Here is a 25,834-nt window from a genome sequence, read left to right on the forward strand (position 1 = left end):
AGTGGTGTGCACCAGTATGAATACAGAAATCAAAAAAGGACTATTCACAATCACTATCGAGACCAGGAACAACGGTTCGAAACGCGTAGGAGTGTGGCACGTTTGAATAAAATAACTGCGTGAAGACCCAAGAAGTGTGCAGCGATTTCATTTTTTTGTATTGAATAAATCTTGAGACACTGTCCTGGTCTCTACGCTGGCAACTACTGGACAGTGCTCCCACTGCGACAGGACAATTTGTTTTGCCTATATATATATATATATATATATATATATATATATATATATATATATGGAAACCAGATCCTGGAAGAAAAGCACAGTCCACCTTCACGAACTGCAAACCGCCACACACCAGGAACGGACCAACTCGAAGAGGTTAGAATTTAAAGTGCAGTTTTATTTTTAGCCATACACAACATGACGCGTTTCAGCCGGGTTTCCCCAGCCTTGATCATATATATATATATATATATATATATATATATATATATATATATATATATATATATATATATATATATATATATATATATATATATATATAGAGAGAGAGAGAGAGAGGTAAGGATATTACCCAGTTGTGGTCTCCACTGTGTGGGTATATTTAGGACCTAGTGATTGTAGGAAATTGAGTTTTTGGGTTTGGCAATGGCTTTGGTGCTGTTTGACGAATCTTCCCTAAGCTTAAAAAAAATACATCCACCTCAGCTTCTTGCTGGAAAGTCATCACAGGACTTGGGGACTAGGGGCCAGATGTAGGTAAATACTATTTAGCTATTCTTAAATACCAAATTTTACTGATTCGATATTTAGGAATAGGTAAATAGTATGTAGGCAATTTTTTGGTAAATTTTACAGAATCTGTAAAAATCGGTATTTACCGAATCAGTAATTACCGATTCGGTAATTGCCATTCATTCCCAAGGGCCTGGAGGCCCAGAGGAATGAATGGCAATTACCGAATCGGTAAATACCGATTCGGTAAAAGGGGGAAAACATTGAAGGGTGGCAGGGTGTCACTTTGACACCCTGTTGCACCCCTCAATTGTGTATGGGTGCAAATGTTGCAGATATACATGCCCTAAGGGCATGTATATCTGCAACATGGCACTGAAGCAATTTGCATAAAATTGCTTTTTGTTTTTTTTTTGGTTATTTAACACCAACTTGTAGTTGGTGGTAAATAACGAATCCTAACATGGTATAAGCACTCATTTAAGTGCTCCCTACATTAGGAATTCGGTAATTTACCGAATCGGTATTTAAGAAATCGGTAATTTACTGATTCCTTAAATTACCGTTTCTGTAAATTACCGAATCTGTAATTTTGGCCCCTACATCAGAAAAGCCTAATACTGGTCGATAAATGGCCGAAATTCGTTAATTTCGTCCGTTACCGACCTGTAATAGCCTTCCTACATCTGGCCCCAGGTCCCCTGTCCTGCAAATAAGGGGGCATGGCAGGTATACCTTGACCCAAAGACCTTGTGGGTGGGTCCCAGAGGGACATACACTGGAACTAAATGTTCTGAAAAATTATTTAGTTGCAATCCCATGGGAGAAATGCAGGACACATCAAATCAAAAACATCTTTATTTGGCCAATATAGGCCATAAAAGCTTAATAAAACACCCAATGAACAGGTCAAATCACAGCTGTGCATATACATGGCTCCGGATAAAAATACAAACAAATGTATTGTTTAAAAAGGCACAGTGGACAAAAAAAAGGCACAGTTACATATCTATATAAGAATTAGCAGAAAATCAATGTGCAATATGCAAATATGTAAGATACAGGAGAGACAGTAAAAGTGGTTGATTGTATGGGAGCTCAACCATAAAGAACCTGGCCACATAAACCTCTTGCTAAGGGTCTGCTATGTTTACAGGAAATCATCGGGCCACCCTTAGCCATTTCTCTGAATATGTCAATGTGGGACCGGTCTGGACATACCTACGTCAGCCGGTCGTGTAAAGTGCAAGTGCATCAGTACAGTACCAAGATACATGAAAGTGCAAACACAAGGTTGACCCTAATACTGGACCCCAGTGGCAACATATATTAAGAAATAAAATTACTACTCGAGAAATAGATTTTTCCTAAGTCTAAATGCTCCAGCAAGGAAACTAGCAACCCCAAAACAAATTGAGGGGGATTATAGCATTTGTAGGTACGTCAGAGCTGGTCTTACTTGTGTGAAGTACCTTTTAGCACCAGTGGGAGAATATATCTAGATCTTAAAGCCTGATAAAAATCGCAAAAAACTTAAAATGTATAATGTCTTGGTCAGCAAAGATTTCTCAGGAACATGATTTTAGCTCACCCGGTTTGTGAAATTAGGATGAGCCTAAACCTTGTTAACAAAAAGCGGTGGTGGGCATTGGTGACAAATGACATATAGATTTGCCCCCGTGGACATGTTTTCAGTATGACCAACAGGTCCTATGCACACGCATATAAGTAAATTACAGTACAAAACACATTCTATTGGTCTAGGATGAAGATAATGATATCCTGATTTGGAGTGTTCCCTTTAATGGTATGTCCCTTAACAAGCCAACCAACACTTGTTTCATCAATAGGGTGTTGAACTCTTGACATTTTCAGGGCTGTAACGAGGCAAGTGGTTTCTTAGACCTAAAAACCAGTGATAATTCCAACCTGGTAGGTCATAAGTATTCCACAATGATGGTCTGAGTATAACTCCTTATCTTTACATCTTTACCTCAGTATGAGTCTTAGCTCAGGGTGTCACACAGTAATTCTCGACCCATTCCCGCGTTTCAACCGCATACTACATATTTTCATTAGGATTTATATTCTTACTGTGGGGATGAGTAACTCCCTGCTTTCTCACTTTGCCAACTGGTTAGGGACACATTGTTAAATGATTGCAGTTCCCCTGGCAGCACCTGCCTGGGGTTAGTAAATAGTTCTGTATGGTCCACACTCATAAGTGTCTGCTTGACATACCTCAGCCAAGGTATGTCAAGAGCGCCAGCGAGAGATCTACAGTCCTTAATTACTAACTGGCTTAATTTAAGGGCTGGATTGGACCAGATTCTCAGCCACCACAAGACACGTGCCAAGGCAATGATGTTGATAATATAATCTAGGCCCACTTCCTCATGTACCGAAAAAGATCAGGTGCTAGCAGGGACAGCAATGAGACTACGCAATAAATTATTTTCGAACACTTGGAGCTCTCCAGCATCTTAATACCCCCAGAGTCACATCCTTAATTTGCTATTGGCAGGATAAAAAAAGGCCACTGCTTGTATTTTCTTTAATTACCCCTGATGTGGGCCAGGGTCTGGGACTTGACAGGCATTTTCTTTTTAACTGGAGCGAGGGGCGTGAGGCGACCCCCATGCAAAGTTATGGCTCTGGGAACCCCCTCCCCCAGGGCCTGATGCTATACTGTCCCGGGGACCCCATTCCCTAGGACATTATTTATATTTGCAGGCCAGAGTATCCTGTCTGCCCTGAACACACGCCTGGAAATGCTGTTTTGCTCCCACCGGCTGGAGCAAAAGAAAACACTGCTCCAAGCAGAAGCACAAAGTCAAGGTGGCCCCGTCCTAGGTGGCCAAGGTAGTCGCTTGCATGAGGGGCGCCGTCGGCAATGGGAGCCTTGGAGCTCTCCCATTGGCCCCCAACAAAAAGAGAAGCTGTGAGTATCAAAATAAAACAAAGTAAGGAATGTAGCCAGAGGTTGTGAAAGGGAGCCGTAAATGAGTGGTCAGGGTCCTCATCATTCATTGATAAAAAAATTCCACCCACCACATCATAGAGCATGGGGCAGTGGGGCAGTCTTCTTCAGCCTTTGGCTAACTTCACTATGAATAATGGAATTCTCTATGATTGTTGGAATTCTACCCTTTCAGGCAGAGAACATCCACACGAAAAAACAGTTCTCTTTAATACCAGGGACTAATGGGCCGGAGTGTGATTTTAGTTGAAACAAAAAATGTTTTTTGTAATAAGCTTTTACAAAGAACAAAACAAAACAACAAATAATTGTTGCCAAAACCAAAATGTTGGCAGTAAACACCAGACCTGTCTTTTTCAATGCTTCTTTTTAAGCTTATCATAATAAAGGCTTCCACAAGTCCCAAGGTTTCACAGGTGCAACTGACTCTAGACAGCCACTGTATTTTCCTGAATTTTAGCATATGTGGATCAGAAATATATTAGCCTTATTGTTCTATGGATTCAACAACGTTGTGTTGTGTCTTTCTCTTGCATTTTCTATAATCTCTATTACTGGGCTATAAGCAGGTTTCCTTCCATCTATGAGTGTGCATGTGTGTTATCTTACTATTCTTTTTAAAAAACACACAAGAGTCGATGCTTGCAATAAGCCTAACCAATGGCAATAGGGTCTCATTCCAACCCATCGTTCTTTTGCCCACCATGCCAGCCATGAGACTCAGCCATATGTAAATTAGTGTTGGTTCTACTCCTTTAGATAAAAGTTTAGCCTAAACTGCCAAAACCAGTGGAGTAACAAGGGGGGGGGCAGTCTGCACTGGGCGGCACAAGTTTTAGGGATGGCGGTCTTCCCCCCCTCTTACATGTGTTTGCTGCGGGGACGGCAAACGCAGGAATCATCGCCAGCACCCAACCCCCCACCCGCTCTTCAGCAGAGCCATTGCGGGCAGCAAAGGCAGGGACAGCCATGGGCAGCAAAGTGCCTAGCTATGCCACTGGCCAAAACAGGTCCTCGCAGAACCAGAATACAAGCAATCTAAGACCAGTTTGACCCTGATTTGGGTTCTTTAGTCAGTTGTAGCTTGGTTCTTTTTCTGCAACATAACTCGACCTCGTGCAGGCTTAATTTTGAGCTGGGAAATAACTGAGAATCCTCCTATTGAGGAGAAAGTTACCACAGTGGGGGATTTCTCGTGTAGAATCTGCCAATTAAATTTCCTCTACAATTTGGATACTATTACAGAAGTAATATCACTGGCGGATTGTCCTGCAGAGAAGAATCCTTCAATGAAGAATTCAGTGCTCCCCCACAAATTGTAGAGTTTGTCCTTACAGCTCAACTCTGCATCAGGCACAATATTTCTTTCAGATTTGATTGGTTTAAGAGAAGCGCAGCTCTTTCAGGAAAGACTCCCTGCACTGATAAGAGCATTCCCTGACTCTCTACTTTTATTAGGTCAAATGTAAACTTATTTTTCTGTGCATATAAAGGGTTCATTAATTTGGATACTTTGTCTTTTGAAATGTTTGGCTGGATATGATCTGTGCAGTTTTAACAAACAAGTATTAGTTAGTTGTAATTGGTAGCAAGGCATGCGATTCCTGAATTTGTGCAGTGGAACACACACAGGCACATTTTTTTAAAGTATAGAGCTTAGACATTTTTGTTTCCCAGGGTAAAACAGTAGGTTTCTGTCCCAACCAGTCACACGAACAAGTGTGTGACTAAGGGTTGTGGCCTCTCCTTTTAAGATGTTAATGTGTTTCATTACCTGTTTGATCAGTCATATGGAAACTTAATTCACCACAATCATTCCTGTTTTTTTACCACAAACATCCTGATTCATGACCAAAGGCCACAGAGGTGTGTTACATTTCATTTACATTTCATGTTGGTGGGGGACTGCTTCCATAATTATAGTTTAAGTATTTCGTAGTCGTAGATGTTTAAAAAACATTTAAATAATTTAAGCAATAAGTAGCTGCAAAAATCGTTCTCTGTTAATGACTTTATTAAAGTAGATAATACTGCATAAATGATTCAGTCGTGCTAAAAGTTGGAATTTATGTGGAGTCAAAGTATGTCAATGTCACTTAATTATATTTCAGGACAAAACTATAAATATACTGTACTAATTGGGGTGTATTTCTGAGAAAATCGTATCACTAGAAGCATTGGATTGGTGTTATCCTCACTGAAAAAGTGTAATTCTGCACTTTGTAAAATATACTTTACCAGATTTTGGCTCGTGGTTTTAAAAAAACGGTTATATTAACTTAAAATTGAGACACTTAGGGGCATATTCACAAGCCCCTATCACCACCACAACGTCACTGAAAGTGACGTTGTGGCGGCGATAGAGGTCTCGCCTTATTCACAAGGCAGTGTTAAGCCACTTAACGTGGCTTAACCCTGCCTTGTGTATAGGCCCCCTTTCACGCTGTGTTTAGCGTGAAAGGGGCGTGCAGTGGGTGTTGTGGTGGGCGTTCCACTGCAACACCCATTGATATTTACGCTGCCCCCTATTTGCATGTGCAGCGTAAATAGGAGCTAACGCCAAACTTAAGACCAGGAAAACCCTGGTCTTAAGTTGGCAACATCGTTTTTGCATTTTCTATGTGTGCTGCCTCGTGCAGCAAACATGGAAAATGCAAAAGGCAATGGGGTTTTTTATATGCAGGAACGTATCCCTTCCTGTACATCAACATACCTTTTTTTTAAAATGCCGTTTTGTAACTTACATGTGTGCTGCATGAAGCAGCACACATGTAAGTTACAAACTGGCATTTTAGGTTTGTTTATGTGCAGGAAGAGACACCTTCCTGTACATACACAAACCTCCCTGCTTGCAGACACCCTTGCACTGTGGTGCAAGGGTGCCTGCATTGGCGCTAAGTTGTGAAACTTAGTGCCATTGCAGGGGGAAAAACAAGGATGCACCATGTCCTTGTGAATATGGTGCAGCATTGCTTTTCTGAAGTGGCAGAGAGAGGCATTAAGCCAAGAAGGCTAACGCCTCTCTCCGCCGCCTCCTTGTGAATACACCCCATAGTTTTCAATGAATTGTTCAAGGTTGCGTGCTAACACAGCTTCAGAAAGCTGGTCATGAAATGTATTGAGATAGTCAGAAGTGCTTTTCAAGTGTATCACAAAATTGTTCAGATCCAAATAAATTTTCTAGAACTTACCTGCAACATGTCCTCACATTAGAAACTGACACCTCACAATCAATATTGTTGTTGTTAAGGTGGTACAGAAATCCCCAGGAAACATGATGATTGAACTATAAAGATAGTAATTTCCCCATTTAGCTTTCCTTCAGCTATAAAATAATAATAATGAGACTGCAGTCTTTCTACAAATGCTCATCAAAGATAGGGTCCACAAATGAAAATAATTTATGAAAGCGAATACTGAAGGTTTCTATTGTCTAACGGTCGCGTTTGGCAGTGTAATCAGGGCTGGCTGTAGCGGGCACCGGGCATTCCCCCGGTGAGCGCAAGGGTGGGGCTGGTTTTGGGCCCCTGGGGGCCGTTTTTATTACATTCCATTTTTGCAGCATACTTGCAAAATCGGCCCCTGTAACGAAATCAACCGAAACCGGCCCTAGCAAACAGCTGACACGCACCCCCCAACCCCAGGGGGCATGCCGAGCCCTTTGCCAGTGCCGGTTTTGGTTCCCAGTCCGGCCCTGAGTGTAATGTGCGCTGAATGTCATTTTAAAATATCCATTCAATGCTGAACCTATCACTTAAGTCTGCCACCTCATTTCATGTCCCAAGGGCACCATGTTTCCAATACTTGACTTTGATTTGACTACCATATACAGTTTGGAGCCTCTTCGTGGCAATAATTAGTAGAAGAAACATACAGGATTTGGAACACCATCCCTGGTGATGTGAAGTTAGGTGACAACTCTGTTAAGGCTGTAGCATGAGTTATTGAGGGATCTGGTTCCTCGGAGATAATGCATTTCTCAGCTAGATGAAGAAGTTGGGGCAAAAGCAGCACTTTGAGAAAAAGGCAATCGGTTTAATACAATGTGGGCTTCAGTGGAAGCAGTGTAAAGTATACCAGGAAGGTTGTGGTGTAAATTTTGTGAAGTCAGTAGATTTGACCTAGCCTGAAAGACGTGTAACGAAGGAAAAGTGCATTTACAAAGTCCAGCCTGCACCACTTCCTGTAGGTTATTTTGTATAAGATCAGAATCCCAATTCAAATATGATGCTCTGTAATGTGAATACTTTAACATTACATTCAGTGGGCAGCAAAAGCCCGTGCAGTATGGGGAGGGGCCGCCCCTGAAGCTCGGGCCCCCACCTGCACTGGCCGGTCCCTGGCCTGAGAGCTCAGGACTAGGGACGGAGCGTGGGAGCCACCCTGCACGTACTTTCAGGGGGCCCCCTCAAGTTTTGTTAAGCCACTAATTGCATTGAGGAAGAATTTAGGAAGTTTCAGGCTTTGCTACTGCAGTCACACGCACCTAATGAGACTGAATCCAGGGTGAATCTTAGAGATTTCTCTGAGGTAGGAAAAATAGGGATATTAAACAAGTCAGTCATGCTAGTCTCAAGGTATAACAGTGGCACAGGCTTTTTTCAATAATATAACATATATTGCTGTAGATGGAGTACATTTTTGTTACTCGCTTGACAGTGGCTTCCAGTCAAAAAACGAATTCTTTTTAAAATATTGTGCCTAACCCATAAGCAAATGTATGGAAATGGTCCCTAATACCGGTCGCAGAAGCTATGCTGGTATCAACCATGCAGCTTGCTCAGATCCAGCAATGAGGCATTGCTCACTCCCCTTAGAATTCATGCTGCCAGAAAAGGGGGTTGATCTTTCTCTTTTCTTGCTCCGACATCTTGGAATAAGATGCCTTTACACCTGCACACCACCCCCGAACACAGTTGTTTCTGTAAAAAGCTGAAGACTTAGCTTTTCGAAAATTAAGTCATTATCTTACATCTTTGTCAAAGCCGTCTGCAAGTGCCATGAGCCTCTTGGAGTGAAGTGTGTGCGATACAAATATCCCTGACTTGACTTGACTTGACATGCTTGTGTAAAACAACGTAACACCTGTGTACTAGAGTATGTGTTGCAATAAGAAAATGATAAGAGTTGACAGTAACTCAATTTAATAAGATAAATGCTTTAACAATGCCGCCAGCTTGTCAGTACGAGACGCGACTGCTATCTCAAAATTCGATAGCAGGCGCGAGCTGTCAGAATGGTCAGTACCAAGGTACTGTGAAAGTGAGGGGAGAACGGGGGGAAGAGGGAAAGGAACAGTCTAATTTGCAACACATCATCCTCCCTAGGGGAAAGGAAGGAAGAGGAGGTGGGAGGGTAGGGGCCGAAAGGACAAGGGGTAGAGGCAAGAAGGAAAACACCCCACCCGCTCTCCTGGCCCATGGTCTTTCGCAGAAGACCATAAATAACTCTAATACTCTTTAAGTTCACACAACAGATCACGATCTCATTATGTATTGTTTGTGCCAGTGTGGGGAGACCCTTAGTCTATCACTCTTCCTGTCCTGTCTAACACCTCTGTTGATGTCTCCACCCTCCAACCTGCTTGTGCTTGACCTAGCTTCCTCCCCCCCAGCTGGCACAACCCGGTCATAGCTCCATACTTTTCCATCCTCCATGACCACAGTATTCCTCTTCGGCATTCTGATGGTAGTGGGGGCATAAAACTTGTCACCCCCTTTCCTTAGTCTCTCCGGGTTCCTGATGTAGACATTTTGTCCTTGCTGGAATTCTCTTTCCTTGACTCCCCACTTCTTGTCGTACCATTCTTTGTATTTCCTTTGATTGTTTTCGATCCTCCTCTTGATCTCTTCTTGATCAGTCTCTCCTATTTGCTTTCTTCCCATCCAATTGGGAGTCAGCTTCGATCCAGCTTTCCTCCCTCTCAGTAACTCGAATGGAGTGCGTCCAGTAGTGGAATTTGGCATAGTGTGATATACCCATAGCATGTCTCTTATTGCTTCCTCAATATTCTCCCCAGCATGATTGGCCAATTGCATGCACTCTTTCAACATGCGGTTTACTCTTTCCACCTTGCCGTTTGCCTTGGGGCAATACAGTGGCGTGCGGATATGAGCTATGGAGCAGTCTTTCAGAAATTCCTTCATCTCTTCAGAGACCAGTTGTACCCCATTGTCCGTAATCAACGTTAACGGTATTCCTTTTCTCGAGAACACTTCTTTTAGAAACTCAATGATTGACTTTGTGTTCACATTGTGGACGATCTTGCAGGTTATCCAGCTTGAATAGTAGTCCACCAGAACCAGTAAGTACCAATCCTGGGGCCCCTTGCCATCGATGGGCCCGGCTATGTTGAAACCTAACTTGTCCCATGGAACACTAGGAACTTCCACAGGTGACAATGGTGCTCGTTTAGTGACTTTAGACTTGTCACTTAGGCTGCATGCGTAGCAGTCCCGCACTTTGTCCTCCATCTCACTGTCCATTGCTGGAAACCAGTAGTCCATACGTAGTCTAGCTTTACTCAAACTACGGCCCAGGTGTCCTTCGTGCGCTAGCTCCACGATCTGACTCCTTAAAGCCTCCGGAGGAACCAGCTTCCCCGACTTGAGTATAAAGTTCCCTTCAACAGATAGATCATCCCGTACATTCCAGTACGGTTGGATCTCGGTCTCCATATCCTTGCATTTCTTTGGCCATCCAGTAAGAATGTGTTTCTTCACTTTCTTCAGTACTTCATCTTGTTCCATCTGGGTTTCCCATTCATTCTTTTCCACCGCAGCTAGGCTCACCTCCAGGATTGAGTCACCATTCAACTCTTCGACTTCCTCCCCTCCTGCTGGTGCTCTCGATAGGAAATCTGCAACCCGATTTTGTTGCCCTGGAATGTAGGTCACTCTGAAATTGTAGGCTTGCAGCCCCACAGCCCATTTAGCTATGCTGGGTGAATGCTTTCCATGTCCTTCTTGGTGAATAGTGAGACCAAGGGTTTATGGTCAGTCTGGACTTCGAAAGGAATTCCCCAGATGAAGAACTTGTAGTGTCGGATGGCCCAGTAGACTGCTAGTGCCTCTTTTTCAATGGTTGAATAGTTTGTTTCCGATGAAGTGAGAGTCCTTGATGCAAAAGCCACTACTTTGACTTTGTTCCCCTCTCTTTGCGCCAAGGTGGCCCCGATTCCTCTGTTGCTGGCATCAGTCGAGATGATGGTGGCTCCATTCGGGTCGAAATTCTCTATAAACGGGGCTTCAATGATCGCCTTCTTTATGCTCCTCATGGACATTTCTTGTTCCTTCCCCCATGCAAAGACACTGTCTTTCTTGATCAACTCTCTAAGGGGCTGCGACACCATGGCAAAGTCCTTGATAAATTTAGCCATGTACTCAGCAAGTCCTAAGAACGATAGTATGTCCTCTTTGTTATTTGGTGTGGGTGCGTCTCTCACTGCTCTGACCAAGTCGCACTTTGGCTTGATGCCCTCCTCCGATAAGGTGTGTCCAAGGTAGTCCACCGAACTTACACCTAGCTTGCACTTGCTTGGTTTGGTGGTGAACCCGACCTCTTTCAACTTCTCTAACACCTTCCTTGCCATTTCATTGTGTTCTCCATCACTTCCTCCATAGATCAGAATGTCGTCTTGAAAACACATCGTGTTCTTGCAGTTTTTTAGCACATGTTGCATGACTCGTTGGAAGGCCGCGGCCGCTGACGCCAAGCCGAATGGCATTCGCTGAAACTTGAAGTTGCCAAATGGAGTGGTGAATGCCGTTAGGATTTGCGAATTTGGATGTAGCTTAATTTGGTAGTATGCAGAGGACAGATCCAACACACTAAAATACTTGGCCCCCCCCGATTGTGCTTAACATTTCACTGATGCGAGGAAGGGGAAACCTGTCCACCAGGATATTGGCATTTAGATCTCTCAGGTCCACACAGAGTCTTATGCTGTTCCCTCCATCCTTTGCCGTGATCACAATCGGGGCCAACCATGCTGAACTCTCAATTTCAGTAATGACTCCCTGACTAACCAACCTGTGGAGTTCCTGCTGGAAAGGTTCCCTCATTCGCAAAGGTATGGATCTGGTCTTGTGTACCACGGGCACCGCCCCATCCTTAAGAATACTTTTGTGCATATAGTTCTTAAATACACCCAACTTTTCGCTAAATACCTCCTTATACTCTTCAGTGAGATCCCCCACTATACCTGCTGGGTTGATAAGTAACACCTGCTCCTTGTTGTTCGGGTCTAGTTTCATTCCCAACTCCTTCTGATGCTTCCAGCCCAAGAGAGTCGAGCCGCTAGTGGATACATACACTTTTCCCACTGTGTGCCTGTCCTTAAATGAAATTCTCATCGTCACCATGCCCTCTAATGAGATTCTCCCCTTGTTGTACCCCTTCGGGCTGATATCAGCTTGCATCATTTTAACAGGGTGATTAGCAAATTTTTCCTCAAACACACTTTTGTCTACCATTGTGTAGGGTGAGCATGAATCAGCGTACATACTGAACTTTACCCCATCAAGTAAAACATCACATTTAGGATAGATATCATCATTATTTTCATTTTCCTCACCCACTTGGAAAATATATGATTTCTCCCCGCCTCTTCCTGGAAAGACTCTTCTATGGCATGTACTGCCTTGCTGGGTGTCTTACACACCTTGGAGTAGTGCCCCTACCTGTTACACTTACTGCATTGTACATTTCTTGCCGGGCACTTCCAATTGTTGGCCAAGTGATTAGGACTACCACATTTAAAACACACCATGGTGCCTGTCTTACTGCGAACTATCTCCTTACTCTTGTCTCCTACTTTACAAATGGTTTCTCCCTCAGAGTGGGTCTTGTTCTCTGCCCTATCTTTGTTTGTCCCCTCCTGTGTTTTCATTTCCCTCATACACCGTGCGGTGTGTTCCAGGCCCTTTGCTATACTGATAGCTTCCTCTAAATTTGGGTTCCTGGTGAGCAATTCCTCTTGTGTCTTTATATCGTTGGTGCATCTCACGAGTTGATCTCTAATCAACGAATCTGCGAGTTGCCCAAATTCACATGTGGCTGATAACCCTCTCAACACTGCTATGTAAGCGCTCACCCTCTCCTCTCTCTTCTGCGCCCTCTTAAAAAACGTATGTCTCTCCAGCACCACATTAGTTTTTTCCTTGAAGTGAGACTCCAACTCCCTTAACGTGCACTCATATACATTGATTCCCTCCATTACTTCCTCTTGATCATCCTCCACCAACCTCCCTGTAATATCTTCATAAATCTTTCTTCCATGTGTGCCTAAATAGTGAAGTAGTATGTGTTGTTTTCGTATGTTTGAATAATTACTTCCTCCTATGGCAATGAGATAAGATTTAAATATGCCTTCCCACCTCTTCCAGGGAATGACCGGTTCTCCTAATTCATTCAGGAAGGGAGGAGGCTGACTCATGCCTGCTCCAGCCATTGCCATGAACTGCCCTTAAGTTCCCTATTCCCTAATGGAAGGATAAGAAGGTGGAGAGATAATTGCTTAGGTTCTGATAAGGAGTACACAGGATAAACTTTCACCTATCAACCAGCCTGTAAAACTACAATTCTCCCACAACAAGAGGAGAAATGACAATTTGAATCTACCACCCGAGAGGGATGCGTAAAAACTAGAATTTCACCATTTCCATGACCTGGTTATTTCTTCTGCTCACACCTATGTTGGTTCGATAGTCCCCTTTCTTTTCCCACAGTTTTTTGTTTGAGCTTCAGAGGAACCAATCAGGAATACAGCCCCTCCCCCTTGTTGGCGGGAACTTCCTGTGAGAAAGTCTCTGAGGAGAAAGTTCCTGTCAGAGCGGAGCTGCTGGTGGAGAGAGATTATCCCTTGGATCGCTGAGGAGGTAAAATCGTTCCGCTTCCTCCTTAATTTCACTTTTGCAAAATTCCGCTTTTTTTTTTTTCTTTCTCTTGAGTGATTTATGCGGCAGATACGATAGGAAAGAGATGTCGGGGAAAACGCTATGCCGACGGCAGGGAACCTGCTACAGTTCGCGCTGGGCCTCGTGTAGCTTTTATTTTAGAAGGGCGAGTCTCCTGAGAGAGCAGAGACTGGGGACCTGAGCGCCGTGAGGTGGCGATGGCGCAGCGCATGAATGGAAAGTCAAACACAGCCGGCCAGCACCTTGCCTCGCTGCTCTCCTCACGCTACTGTGCGCTGCCTCTATTCCGTCGACAACCCTTCTCTCTCATGAAGTCCATTTATTCCTATCCCTCGACGCTGCACACAATACGATCAAATCCACGCATGTGCCCGACCTGACACACGAGTAAACCTACTTCCCCGCTAATCCTTCCTTATTTTCCTCTCAGTGACTCACACTCTCCCGAGTCATCTCATTCACGATCACCTTATATTACACCTTCACCCACTTCTTAAAATTAGTCGCGTACTGTTCTGATAGCGTCTCACCACCACAGTTGTTTCTCTTTCAGCTCTCAACCGCTGTTTACGTGGGCTCTTTCCTTCATTTCTTTCTTCGACAAGCATTTAACTCCTTCCAGGGGGATGGCATCCACTGTCCCTGGCACAGTTTCCTCACCTCGTCGCCATTTAAGTGTTGCAATAAGGAAACGATAAGAGTTGACAGTAACTCAATTTATTAAGATAAATGCCTTAACAATGCCGCCAGCTTGTCAGTACGAGACGCGACTGCTATCTCAACATTCGATAGCAGGCACGAGCTGTCAGAACGGTCAGTACCAAGGTACTGTGAAAGTGAGGGGAGAACGGGGGGAAGAGGGAAAGGAACAGTCTAAGTTGCAACAGTATGTTAATGCAAGGGCATGGCACAAGGTCTGTCTGACCATACCTAGCAGTGGGGCACACGGGTTACGGATTGGAGGTTCTAGGATATATCCTCTTCAGAGGAACACATTTGGGTGGTACTCTTCAGAAATAAAGAAAATTGAGGGTAGTTTGCCTGATGACAAACCTAATTATAATAGGATATTGAGAAATCCCACATTCTGATTAGCAGAATCAAGGTTGTTGGAATTCTCTTGTCATAAATTTCACCAGTATGATGAATTTTCCATTCTCGTAAATGCAGGGGCAATAATGTCAGATTTCCAGTTGAGGGTGGCCCTCTATATTCATAGGGTTCTGGATATTCACAATATTTTTGCAGGAAGCTTCCCACCTTAGAAACACACAGAAAGCTATTTTGTGAATGTCAGGAGCAAGTGCCTTACTGAGATAGACATGACAAAGGGGAAGAGCGACCTTAAATTTCACATGGCTCTAGAGGAATGTGTTTCTTCAGAGGGAAACATATTTCCCTGTTGGGACAAAAAACACATATCCATGTAATTTACTGATGTAGACTTTTTCAACTGGTGTAAATTCTGTGTGCCTAAATTATTGACATGGGAGTAATCCTGGAAAAGATAGTACTGTCACCAATTTTCAGAAATACTTCTGTGATTTTTAGAGAATCTCTTATACATCAGAAATCTACCTCATGTGTAGGCGTAAGCTTACAGAAATGGATGCTTGACTATGACAAGTGGGCGTTTGTAAATTGGGTCTTTTGTTGCACTTGAAATATTGCTTCGGGAAAGGCGCATGAATATATGTCCTGGATATAGTGTTGCAGAAATTCCTGGAATATTTGTGGAGTGTTGCCAGGGTGTTATCAGGTAGTGTAAAATGGCTCTTTAGAGAGTTAGAGCTGGTAAGATAGGCCTTTGCCCTACTGCCCTCACTACTGACAGGGGCAGCTCATCCGCTAATGCAGAGGAGCTTCCACCACTGCTCTTTGAGCAGGGAAAATAAAATGATAATAACACTGTTTTTATCATTTTATTTTTTGCAGCTTTGGGGCTAGATTAGGACGGGGCTTGAGGCACAGGGGGAGGAGTGGTTTGAACACTCCAAGTGCGCATGACTGCTGGGCCGGCCATCTTGGCCCTGCATTGCACAGCCTAGTGGGGAACATGCCAAGGCCCTCAAGTCCCATCTGAGTGACGATCCATGGCGTTCAAGCCAATCACAACGTTGCAAGGCAGGGTTGTGACTCGTTTAGGGGAGCCAATCACAATGCTGCTTAGCAGCATTGTGATTAGTTATGGGGAGCCTGGGTGCTTCCTGGTTCCGGGACTCGCAGGAGAAGCGGAGGTGAGGCCCAGCAGGCGGAAGAGGTAAGTGGTATTTTTTTGGCCCCCTCCCTGCCGCACCACCCTCATTCCCTGCCAGCCGCTACTGACTACAGATATTTGTTAAGGGATTCTCAAGATCACAGATACTCAAATTTCAGTGTATTGACTCATCCATTAGTATACTCCGGTGTAAATGATTTGAATATTGTTGACTTGATAAATAGTAAACTCTGCTGCATATTTATTCTCAAGAATCAAGCGCTAAATTGCTCTCAAATGGTTTATATTATAACCTCGTAAGTTCTGCATATGGGAAATGTTGCTAAAACCATAGTTTCTAACAAAACGTATTAATATGATATGCAGTCGCTAGCAGCATAAAATGTGACTTCATAATTTGTGGAATGCCAATGTTCTTAAAAAAACTACACAGGCGTTATGACTCAAAAATGTCTAATTTTGGTTTGTCCTCCAGCTGCAATTATAACCCTGTCTTCAGATGCTGAGGGAAACAGAAATGAATCCATGGTCCGATGCTTTTTATCGAATCAGGGTCACAGTCATTTAAGGCAACGGGAAGTAACAGGCGTTCCTAAGGTAAACCAATTCTGATTTTAAAATATATGCAAGTGGGACACATACCAATAATATATATGACATTTTCAAAAACATGGGCATGAAAATACAGCTGAAATTACAAGTTGCGAGGCAGTCTGTCAGCCAAACAAAATGGAAAGAGTCTTAAACAAGCATTGATACAATCATTTCCGTATGCACTCTGATCTAGAATTTGTTTGTCTAGCAACATTATTTAACCTGAAATTCAGTGTCTAACTATCCTGGTTCTCTCAATGTAAGAAAGATGTAGTAAGGGTGCATAATACTAAAATATGACATATGCACCCAGCACATGAATTGTGGCTGCAATTGCTGGATATTAATAAACAAGTAACCACCCCGCCCTCCAAACATGACATTGTTGCTGCAACAGGGAAAATAAAACCACTGTTCCTAAGATTTTCATCTTTTAATCTGGTGAAATATGATAATTACTTTCCATTCCTTGCCTTATCCCTCCTCTCCTCTTTTTATGTGCGACTGTGGAAGAAAAATGGGAGAGGGCCTGAGACATGAGAAGGAAAGAGAGAGGCAAAGAGAACGGTAAAGTGACAGAGATGAATTACAGGAAGAAGGGAGGCAGAGAGATAGATGTGAAGTAGGTAGAGATCTAAGGAAAAGGAAGATGCTGCTACTGAATGGAGGTGGTGGGCGGGGGGAAGCAGAGTGGGGAATAAAAAAAAAATGAAAGAACTTACCTCTGTCCTGCCGGCAGCTGTCTCTCCTCCGTTGTCACTCAGCCTCCCAGAATCAGCTGGCCAATGACAACGCTGCCTTACAGCAACGTTGTGATTGGTCTGAGCGCCGTGGTTCGGCACTCAGACGGGCACAGGGAGGCTATGCATGTTCCCCACCAGGCTGTGTAATGCAGACCTGGTGGGAAACATGCAAAGGGCGCAGGACTGTTTGGCCGGTCCCATACGGACGGCCAAACCTTCCTGCACACTTTAGAATGTTCTTAACACTCCACCCCCTGGCCTCGGCTCTGGTCAGCCCTGCCCCACTCCTCGCACCTAAGCAGGAAGGAAAACGAAAATGATAGGAACACATGTTATTATCATTTTAGTTTTCCTTTTTAAACTGCTATCAGAGCAGTGGAGCAGAATTCATCCACCTTTGCAGAGGAGGTGGGGAGAAGGTGAGATAACCAGATATAAAGATGTAGAGGTAGGTAGAAAGAAAGGTAGAGCAACAGCTCAATCGATCAATCAAGCAATCAACAGAATTTTTATAGGGCGCTACTCACCCGTTAGGGTCTCAAGGCGCTGAGGTGGGGGGGGGGTTTCGCTACTGATCGAACAGCCAGGTCTTGAGTTGTTTCCTGCAGGAGAGATGGTCCAGGGTCAGCCGTAGGTGAGTGGGGAGGGAGTTCCATGTCTTGACTGCCAGGTAGGAGAAGGAGCTACGTTTTACAGAGAAGGAAAGAGCACATGTCAAGTAAGAGAATAGTGAGATAGAGAACTGCAGTGAGAGCATTGTTGCCCTCATTTTTTAATCCCACATTTTATCTAATTTTAGCATATGAAATGTGAGGGGGGGAGGGATGGAATATTGAGCAGGCATTGCTTCTGCATTACACATAATCCCATCCAGCTGGTCATTGCTGTTGCTGGCCAAATTGAAATAAAGACTACACTTGTAATAGGACTCTACATTCATTATAATTCAAAAAGAACCACTACATTGAGCATACGAATATTATTTTATAATACAGAAATACATTAAAATCGTAACATTAAATTGCATCCTTTATATTGCCAACACGGTAAGTCATCTCTTAATCATATTCAGATAGATTCAATAAAAAAGACCCACAGAAGAAAAGGGTGACATGAATGGGTAATCATAAGCCCAATACAACAACAAAACTACCAGATACATATTAAATAATGTCACATTGTATGTGTGAACCATCTGTTGGCTGTCTTTAAACGTCATTGAGCTGCCCGTGGTGATAGGACTGCTGGAGGTTACTACATATAGAGTGCTGGGCCTCAGACATCAATGATTTCCACTTGGATACTGGAACTGGCATAATGCCAGTGTCCATGTTAGCTTACGTATGAAAAACAAACCAAGGGATGTGTAACATTATGAAAGGAAGACGACAGGCTCCAAATGTGAACGGGTAAACCAAGTATTTATTTGACTTTGTCAGCGTATATAAATGACCCCAGCCACAGCAGGTGACAGAAAGGCTCTGTATCCCGGCGCTCGCCTTGGAACCCTGGTCGCGGTGACATTCTAAGTGATGTCACCGCGAGCAGTTCCATTACATGCTGAGTTGCCAGGGAAGGGGGGAAGAAAGAACGGGTGGAAGATAACACACATCCTCCTTCCCTACTGAATGAGACATCAGAAATGAAACATGTAAAACAGGTATTCAACAGGAAGTTACATCATCACATATTGCTCAAAGTGTCTGGGTGGTCTGATCACTCTCCGGCTTGTCCTACCACCCAGGTGCGGGACCGCCCCCTGTTCTCTGGGGGGGAACCCATACTCTTCTCAGGATTGCCCTCACGCCCTCCTACCCTACAGGAATCCTGCCCGGGGGGGGTGATACCTCACAACTCTTCCCAGGTTCCAGATTTTTCCTTCCTGGGTCTTTACAGCATTCCTAAACAATTTGGCAATCTTTGTGGGCCTACTGTATTCAGACCAACTTGCCCTGCCAGTTGGTGTCTCGATATTAATATCATCTACGACTTTGAACCCTGCCTCTTGTGTAGAGTGAAGCCTGTCAAACTTTTCTTTCCTCTCAATCATTGCTTCCCTCTGTCTCCCAAGTCCCTTTGCTTCTTTGGAGTGGTCAGACCATCCCTTGTTCCACCCCATCCAGCCTGGCGATAGTTTTGTGTTGGGTATTCTTGCCCGGAGCAACTCAAAAGGGGTGACGCCTGTGGTTTGGTGAGGTGTGAACCTGTATGCTTCTACCCGTCTCCATACTTCTTCCTTCCAGTTCATGCCGCTGGCTTTGGCCAACTTAATGCTCTCTTTGAGAGTCTTATTGAAGCGCTCGACCATGCCATTGGTCTCAGGGTGGTACAAAGCACAACGTTTGTGTGTGATTCCCCTCTCTTCAAGGAACTCTCCCATCTCTCTCGAACACAGTTGCACTCCATTGTCCGTGAGTAGACTTTTAGGTAGACCTTCCCTACAGAATAACTCTCGAAGGAACTCCAAGACGGTCTTCGTTGTGATTTCGCTTACGAACTTCACTTCCGGCCATCGGGAGTACAGATCCATGAGCACCAGAATGTACGGTGTGCGCACTTCTCCCGTCAGTGGGCCGACGATGTCCAACGCCAATTCTTCCCAAGGTCCTGATGGGGGTGGCCTACACACCATTGGAGGGGTGAGTTGTTTAAGTACTTTGTCACTGATGCTGCACGGGATGCAGTCTCTTACTTTTCTTTCAATGGCGAGGTCCATGCTCGGCCACCAGTAATCTTCTCTCAATCTTTGTTTGGTCTTGGTGATGCTAGGTGGCCATCATGAGCCATGTCCACCAGATTTTCCCTCACAGCCGCGGGAGGTACCAACCTCGTTCCTCTGAACAGGCACTCGTCGACCACAGACAGCTCATCTCTGATCATCCAGAAAGGCCGTAGAGCGTCGTCCCTCTTATCTTCAGTTTCCCATCTACTATTCACTCTTTTGCACACCACATCCAAAACCTCGTCTGACTTTAGTGCTTCTTTCCACGTTTCTTCTCCTATGGCTCTCTGTACTATTGCACACACATTTTCCTCTTGGTAGTCTTCAAATTCCTCTTCCACTTTTCCCTTCGATTCGTGCCCATCATTTTCCCTCACCAGTCGTGACATGCAGTCTGCTTCAAGATTTAGTGTTCCAGGGACATATTCGACACAGAATGTGTATTCTTGGAGACTTACAACCCAGCGTCTAATCCTGCTAGAGATCGCATCTAGGCCCTTCTTGCCGAAAACCTCCACTAAAGGCTTGTGGTTCGTTCGTAGAGTGAACTTTGTGCCCCATAGGAAGTCTCTGAATGTGTCCAATGCCCAGAACACCGCCAAGGCCTCTCTTTCAATCACAGAGTAATTGCTCTCTGCCTTTCGTAGAGATCTTGAGGCGAAAGCTATCGTCTCTTCTCCGCCTGTTCCTACTTGGGTGAGGACCGCCCCTAACCCCTTGGCACTGGCGTCGGTGGTGACCACTGTCACGCGATTAGGTATGAAGGATTTCAGGCTGGGTGCCTCTGCGAGTGCATTCTTCACGTCTTCAAACTCACTTTGACACTCGTCACACCATTCGAACACTGTGTTTTTTTTAGTAGCTGTCGCATTGTAAATGTTCTTCCTGCAAAGTTCCGTATGAATTTGCTGTAAAATTCCAGCATTCCCATGAAAGACTTGACTTCGTCCTTGCTCTTCGGGGGCACCAAGTTCATGATAGTGTTCTGAAGCTCAGCTTTCGGACGGATCCCCTCTGCGGTTACCTTGTGTCCCAAGAAGTTTCGCTCTTTGCAGCCTAACACACACTTCTCTCTTCTCACAGTTAATCCCTGCGACCTAAACCTGGTCAGCACTTGTCTCAACCTCTTGTCGTGTTCCTTTTGGTCTTTTGCGAATATAAGCACATCATCCTGGTAGCATAGAACGCCAGGGATCTCTCTCAAGATGTTCCCCATGAGTCTCTGGAACACGGCTGCCACCAATACCAAACCAAACGGCATCCTCCTGAATTTGAATGCGCCCATGGGTGTAACAAACGCCGTGAGTTCTTGCGACTCTTCGTGCAGCTTGATCTGAAAATAAGCAGAGGTAAGGTCGAGTGTGGAGAATACCCTTGCGCCATCCAGCATGCTCATCATCTGGGTGATGTTGGGCAGAGGAAACCGGTCGACCACAACCTCCTTGTTCAAAGCTCTAAGGTCAATGCACAAACGGACCGATCCATCCTTCTTCTGGGCTGCTACAATGGGCGCAAGCCACTCTGTCACTTCCACCGGTTCGATGACTCCAGCTTTGCACAGTTTCTCCAATTCGGCCTTCACCGCCTCTTGAATGGCAATAGGTAGTCTCCTTACCTTGGCTACCACAGGCTTTGCATTTTCCTTCAGTTTGATCTAGTGGCAGTAATTCTTCAAACACCCAAGTTATTCACTTAATACTTCTTTGAACTCCGTCACCAAATCTTCCTCTGGCTCTTGTACTTCTTGTATTAAGATTTGGGGATTACTATTTGGATTGAGGTAGACCCCCAACTCCTTCTGTGCCTGCCAGCCCAGGATGTTGTCGCCTACTGTAGATACATAGACCTTGGACACAGTCGTCCTGTCCCTGTATTCAACTGTTTCCCAGAAGTAACCCTTCATAGAGATGGGGCGACCTGCATACCCCCCGGCCTTACATCCATCCTTCTCAAACTGATCCTCCCCTTAGACACCCGTGTAAATTCCTTTGCACTGATGATTGTTATCCTTGAACAGCAATCAAACAATGCTTCTACTTCCGTGCCCTTTACTTTTATGGTGTCTTTAGGGCTGCAGACCTGACCTTCACCCACCTGCACGACTATCTCCTCACATACTGTGTCTTTTGAGCTGCAGATCTGACCCTCGCTTACTTGCACAACTATTTCGTCACACACTGCGTTTGTCCTGTCCTTACTCTGTTTGCTAAATCCCTGTCCACTCCTGCAGTATTGCCTGAAATGACCCTTCCTCCCACACTTGTTACATGTGAATTTGAGGGCAGGGCATTCCTTGTCGTTGGCCATGTGCCCCTGTTTTCCGCATCTATAACAGGTACCCCTGAACGACCATCCCATTTTACTCTCTTTCTGCTCCTTACCTACGATTTTTTTTACCTTTGACCACAGGCACAGCTTCACATTCAGTCACAACTTCGCCTACATTGGGTTTCTCTTCGTTTTTCTTCTCACCGCTACCCTGTTTGATTTTACTGACACACTGCAGCATGTGTTCCACCTGTTTTGCAACAATCAAGACTTCCCTCAGTGGTGGGTCGTCTTTCAACCATAGCTCCTCACGTACGCGCTCTGTCCTACATTTTTTTTTTTTTTTTTAAATATATTTTTATTGCAGAGTTACAAACCACAGGATACAATTAAACAGCCAGTGCACTTGTGGGCTCCCCCCGTCCAATGATAGTTCACAGTTGTACACAGCCATTCAGCCCGCATCCCGGAGGCCGGGCGGCATATCACATCGCTCAAAAGGAACACATCACAGTGCACGTCCCATTGGGACCCTGGCGGAAGGTCGTTTTGTGTATCTGCTTTTACCCCCCCACCCACAACAACAGTCCCATCAGCCATCTCCGTGATAATCAACGATGTCGCCCTTACAGGGCCTGCCCTAAACGATATGGGCCTACGCACCTGGCCGTTCCATCCAGTCAGTCTGCCCTCCACTCAGTGCCACCGTCCCAGTAGGTCCAAGGCCCTAACAAGCAACCCTCCAATGGCTTCCGGCCCTCCCCAAACCCCCTATAACCAACCCCCCCAACACCCCCCCTCCCCTGGCAACTGCTAAGGTGTGTGCTTCGCCCTATCGAATTGGATGGGTCCACTACAGTGCGTAGTACCATACTTCTGTGTTCGCCCCGCGGCGTCCAGCGGCTTAGTTCTCGCCTTCCTCATCCTCAACCAAAGAATCACGCAAAGCCTGTACCACTAACTCCCATGCTCGCGCCGCATCCAGTACCTTCTCATTCCCCAACTTTACTGCTTGCTTCATCCGGAGCACACTCTCACAGTCAGACCACCGCAGCAACTCATTCTTCCATCTACGCAGTGAGGGACCTCCCCTGGACTTCCAGTGCCACGATATTTCCCTCTGTGCCAATATCAGACCCAGGTCTATGAATTTACTTGTCACCTTGGTGTGCTTAGTATGCGGGAACCAGAGCAATAGGCACGCTGCCATGTCAAAGTCTACCTCCCTGTCAGTCACTTCATTCAGGAGTTCCCCTACCTCCGCCCAATAGGTCCCCAGTTGCGGGCACCCCCAAAACAAATGGTCCATGTCCGCCCCTAGGGACGAACACCGGGGGCAACAGGCATCCGGCACCCGAAAGTACCGCTGTAGTTTCTCAGGAGTTAAATAGGCCCTATGGAGCACATAGAAGTGGACCTGCTGAAAGCGCGCGTTCCTAGTGCCCTTCCACGTGCGTCGCAGGATATGGCCCCATGCCGTATCCGGTATGGGCCGGCCAACGCTCACCTCCCATTTAGCTTTGAGTCCGTGGAGTGGTTCCAGCCCTTCGTTCAGCATCCTATTATGTAGGCACGTTACAGCTTTGAATGTACCAGCCGCCATTACCACATATTGGCACGCCATAGTCGTCGCGGGTTCCGAGAGCCCCTCTCTCCAGTGCTTTTGTACGGCAGCCACAACTGCCGCATGTAGGAGAAAGCCCCCCTCAGGCAGTCCGAACTGGTCCCGGAGCACTTCGAACGGCGCCAGAGCCCCATCTATGTACAAGTCGCCTACCACCTGCAACCCCGCCTCCTCCCAATCCAACAACGGGGACCAATCTCCTCCGTGCGGCAATGCCGTCAACATCCCGATCGGGATCTCCGGGGCATAAGGCCGCGATGCCCTCGCTCTCCGAAGGCTCCTCTGCCAGCACAGCCGGAGCGTCCGCTCCTCCATGGTGAGGGCCCGTAGCTCGAGCCGCTGCTGCATGATGATGTATGACAGCACGTGGCGCTGTATCCCCCGATCCCGACCCTCCTCCGGTCCCCGGAACACCCTGGCTACGTTCTGCGTAAGGACCTGCAACTGCGCCGCCAGATAATACAGCTCCAGGTCGGGCACGGCCATGCCCCCTTCCAGCTTGGGGCGAAGTAGCGTGCTCAGGGCTATTCTGCGGCGGCCATGCCCCCATAGAAAGCCGGTTATCATTGACCGCAGTTCCCTAAACACCCCCTGGGGAATCCAGACAGGCAGCGTTCGGAAATAATAGAGGAAGCGGGGGAGCGCCACCATTTTCAACAGTGCTATCCTGCCTAGGACTGTCAGCGGGAGGGTTGACCAGAAAGACAAGCTGCCCCGCAGCGCCCGGACACAGCGGCCAATGTTACCCTCCAAAAGGTCAGCAGCCGAGTGGTAAATGCGGACACCCAAGTAGGTGATGCAAGAGGATTCCCATACCACACCCAAATCGCTGCTAGGGGCTGGCGATCCCGCTCTCAGCGAGAACACGCAAGTCTTCGCCCAATTGACCTTAAGGCCCGACAGCCGGCCGAACTCAGACAACAGATCCATCGCTCCAACCAACGCCCCCGAGGTGTCAGCTAGGTACAGGAGCAAGTCATCCGCATAGAGCGATATATAATGCCATTGCCCATCACTCACTATCCCCGCGTATCGGTCGCCTGACCTCGCATGGACCGCCAAGGGTTCCATCGCCAGGGCAAACAACAGAGGGGAGAGAGAGCATCCCTGTCGTGTTCCCCTGCCCACCGGGTACGCTGCAGACACCATGCCGCCCAATCGTACCCTCGCCGTCGCCGAGGTATATAAGACCCTCGTCCACCTTCGAAACCCGTCGCCCATGCCAAACCTCTCCAGCACTCCATCCAGGAAAGGCCATTCCAAGCTATCGAAGGCCTTCTCGATGTCCACAGACAGAACCGCCGGCACTCCCTCCCCATCCAAGATGGCGTCCATTATCCCCACCAGGCGGCGGAGATTCATCGCCGTGCTCCTCGTGGGTATAAACCCGGCCTGGTCCCTGTGCACCAGGCCCGTCATATGCGGGGCCAGTCTGGTGGCTAGGATGCGACTCAGGATCTTATAGTCCACCGTCAGCATGGATAGCGGGCGATAAGACCTCACGTCCGCGGCATCCCGGCCAGGCTTGAGGAGCGGTACTATCAAGGCCTCCCGCATGGAGCCAGGCAATGCCCCCTTCTCGAAGGCTTCCGTATACACCACCAGCAGCCTGGGTGCCAGAATGTCCGCATAGTGTTGATAGAACTCGATTGGCAGTCCGTCCACCCCGGGCGTCTTGTTACGGGCCATATGTTTAATGGCCACCCGAATTTCCGTAAGCGTGATCGGGCTACCCAGTTCCTTCGCGTCCTCCTCGTCCAGGACCGGAAGCGGCCTCTCCCCCAGGTACTCCGCGATGTCCCGAACCCCCACCCCCAGCTGACTCCGGTACAGTTCCTCATAATATCCCCTGAAGCGGTCCAATATAGCTGCCTGGGAGTACACCATCTCTCCCTGCGCATTATTAATGCTGAGGATCGGGCAGCCCCTAAGTTCCGGGTTAGCTAGTCTGGCCAAGAGGGTGCCCACCTTGTCCCTTTCTGCGTGTGCCCTGATAATGTACTGCCTATAGTCGTAACATCTCAAACGTT

General features: G+C 46.2%; 1 protein-coding gene across 1 annotated transcript in view; it reads left to right on the forward strand.

Moving 5' to 3' along the window:
- Nucleotides 1–25,834, forward strand: part of FLT3 (fms related receptor tyrosine kinase 3) — a 496,362-nt gene that overhangs the window by 124,950 nt on the left and 345,578 nt on the right. The window contains exon 2 of the mRNA XM_086933459.1: nucleotides 16,329–16,450. Coding sequence (XP_086789585.1) covers nucleotides 16,329–16,450 — 122 coding nt within the window. The remainder of the gene's footprint in view (nucleotides 1–16,328; nucleotides 16,451–25,834) is intronic.

Source organism: Lissotriton vulgaris, chromosome 8 (assembly GCF_964263255.1).
Source record: "Lissotriton vulgaris chromosome 8, aLisVul1.2, whole genome shotgun sequence".
Lineage (NCBI taxonomy): Eukaryota > Metazoa > Chordata > Amphibia > Caudata > Salamandridae > Lissotriton > Lissotriton vulgaris.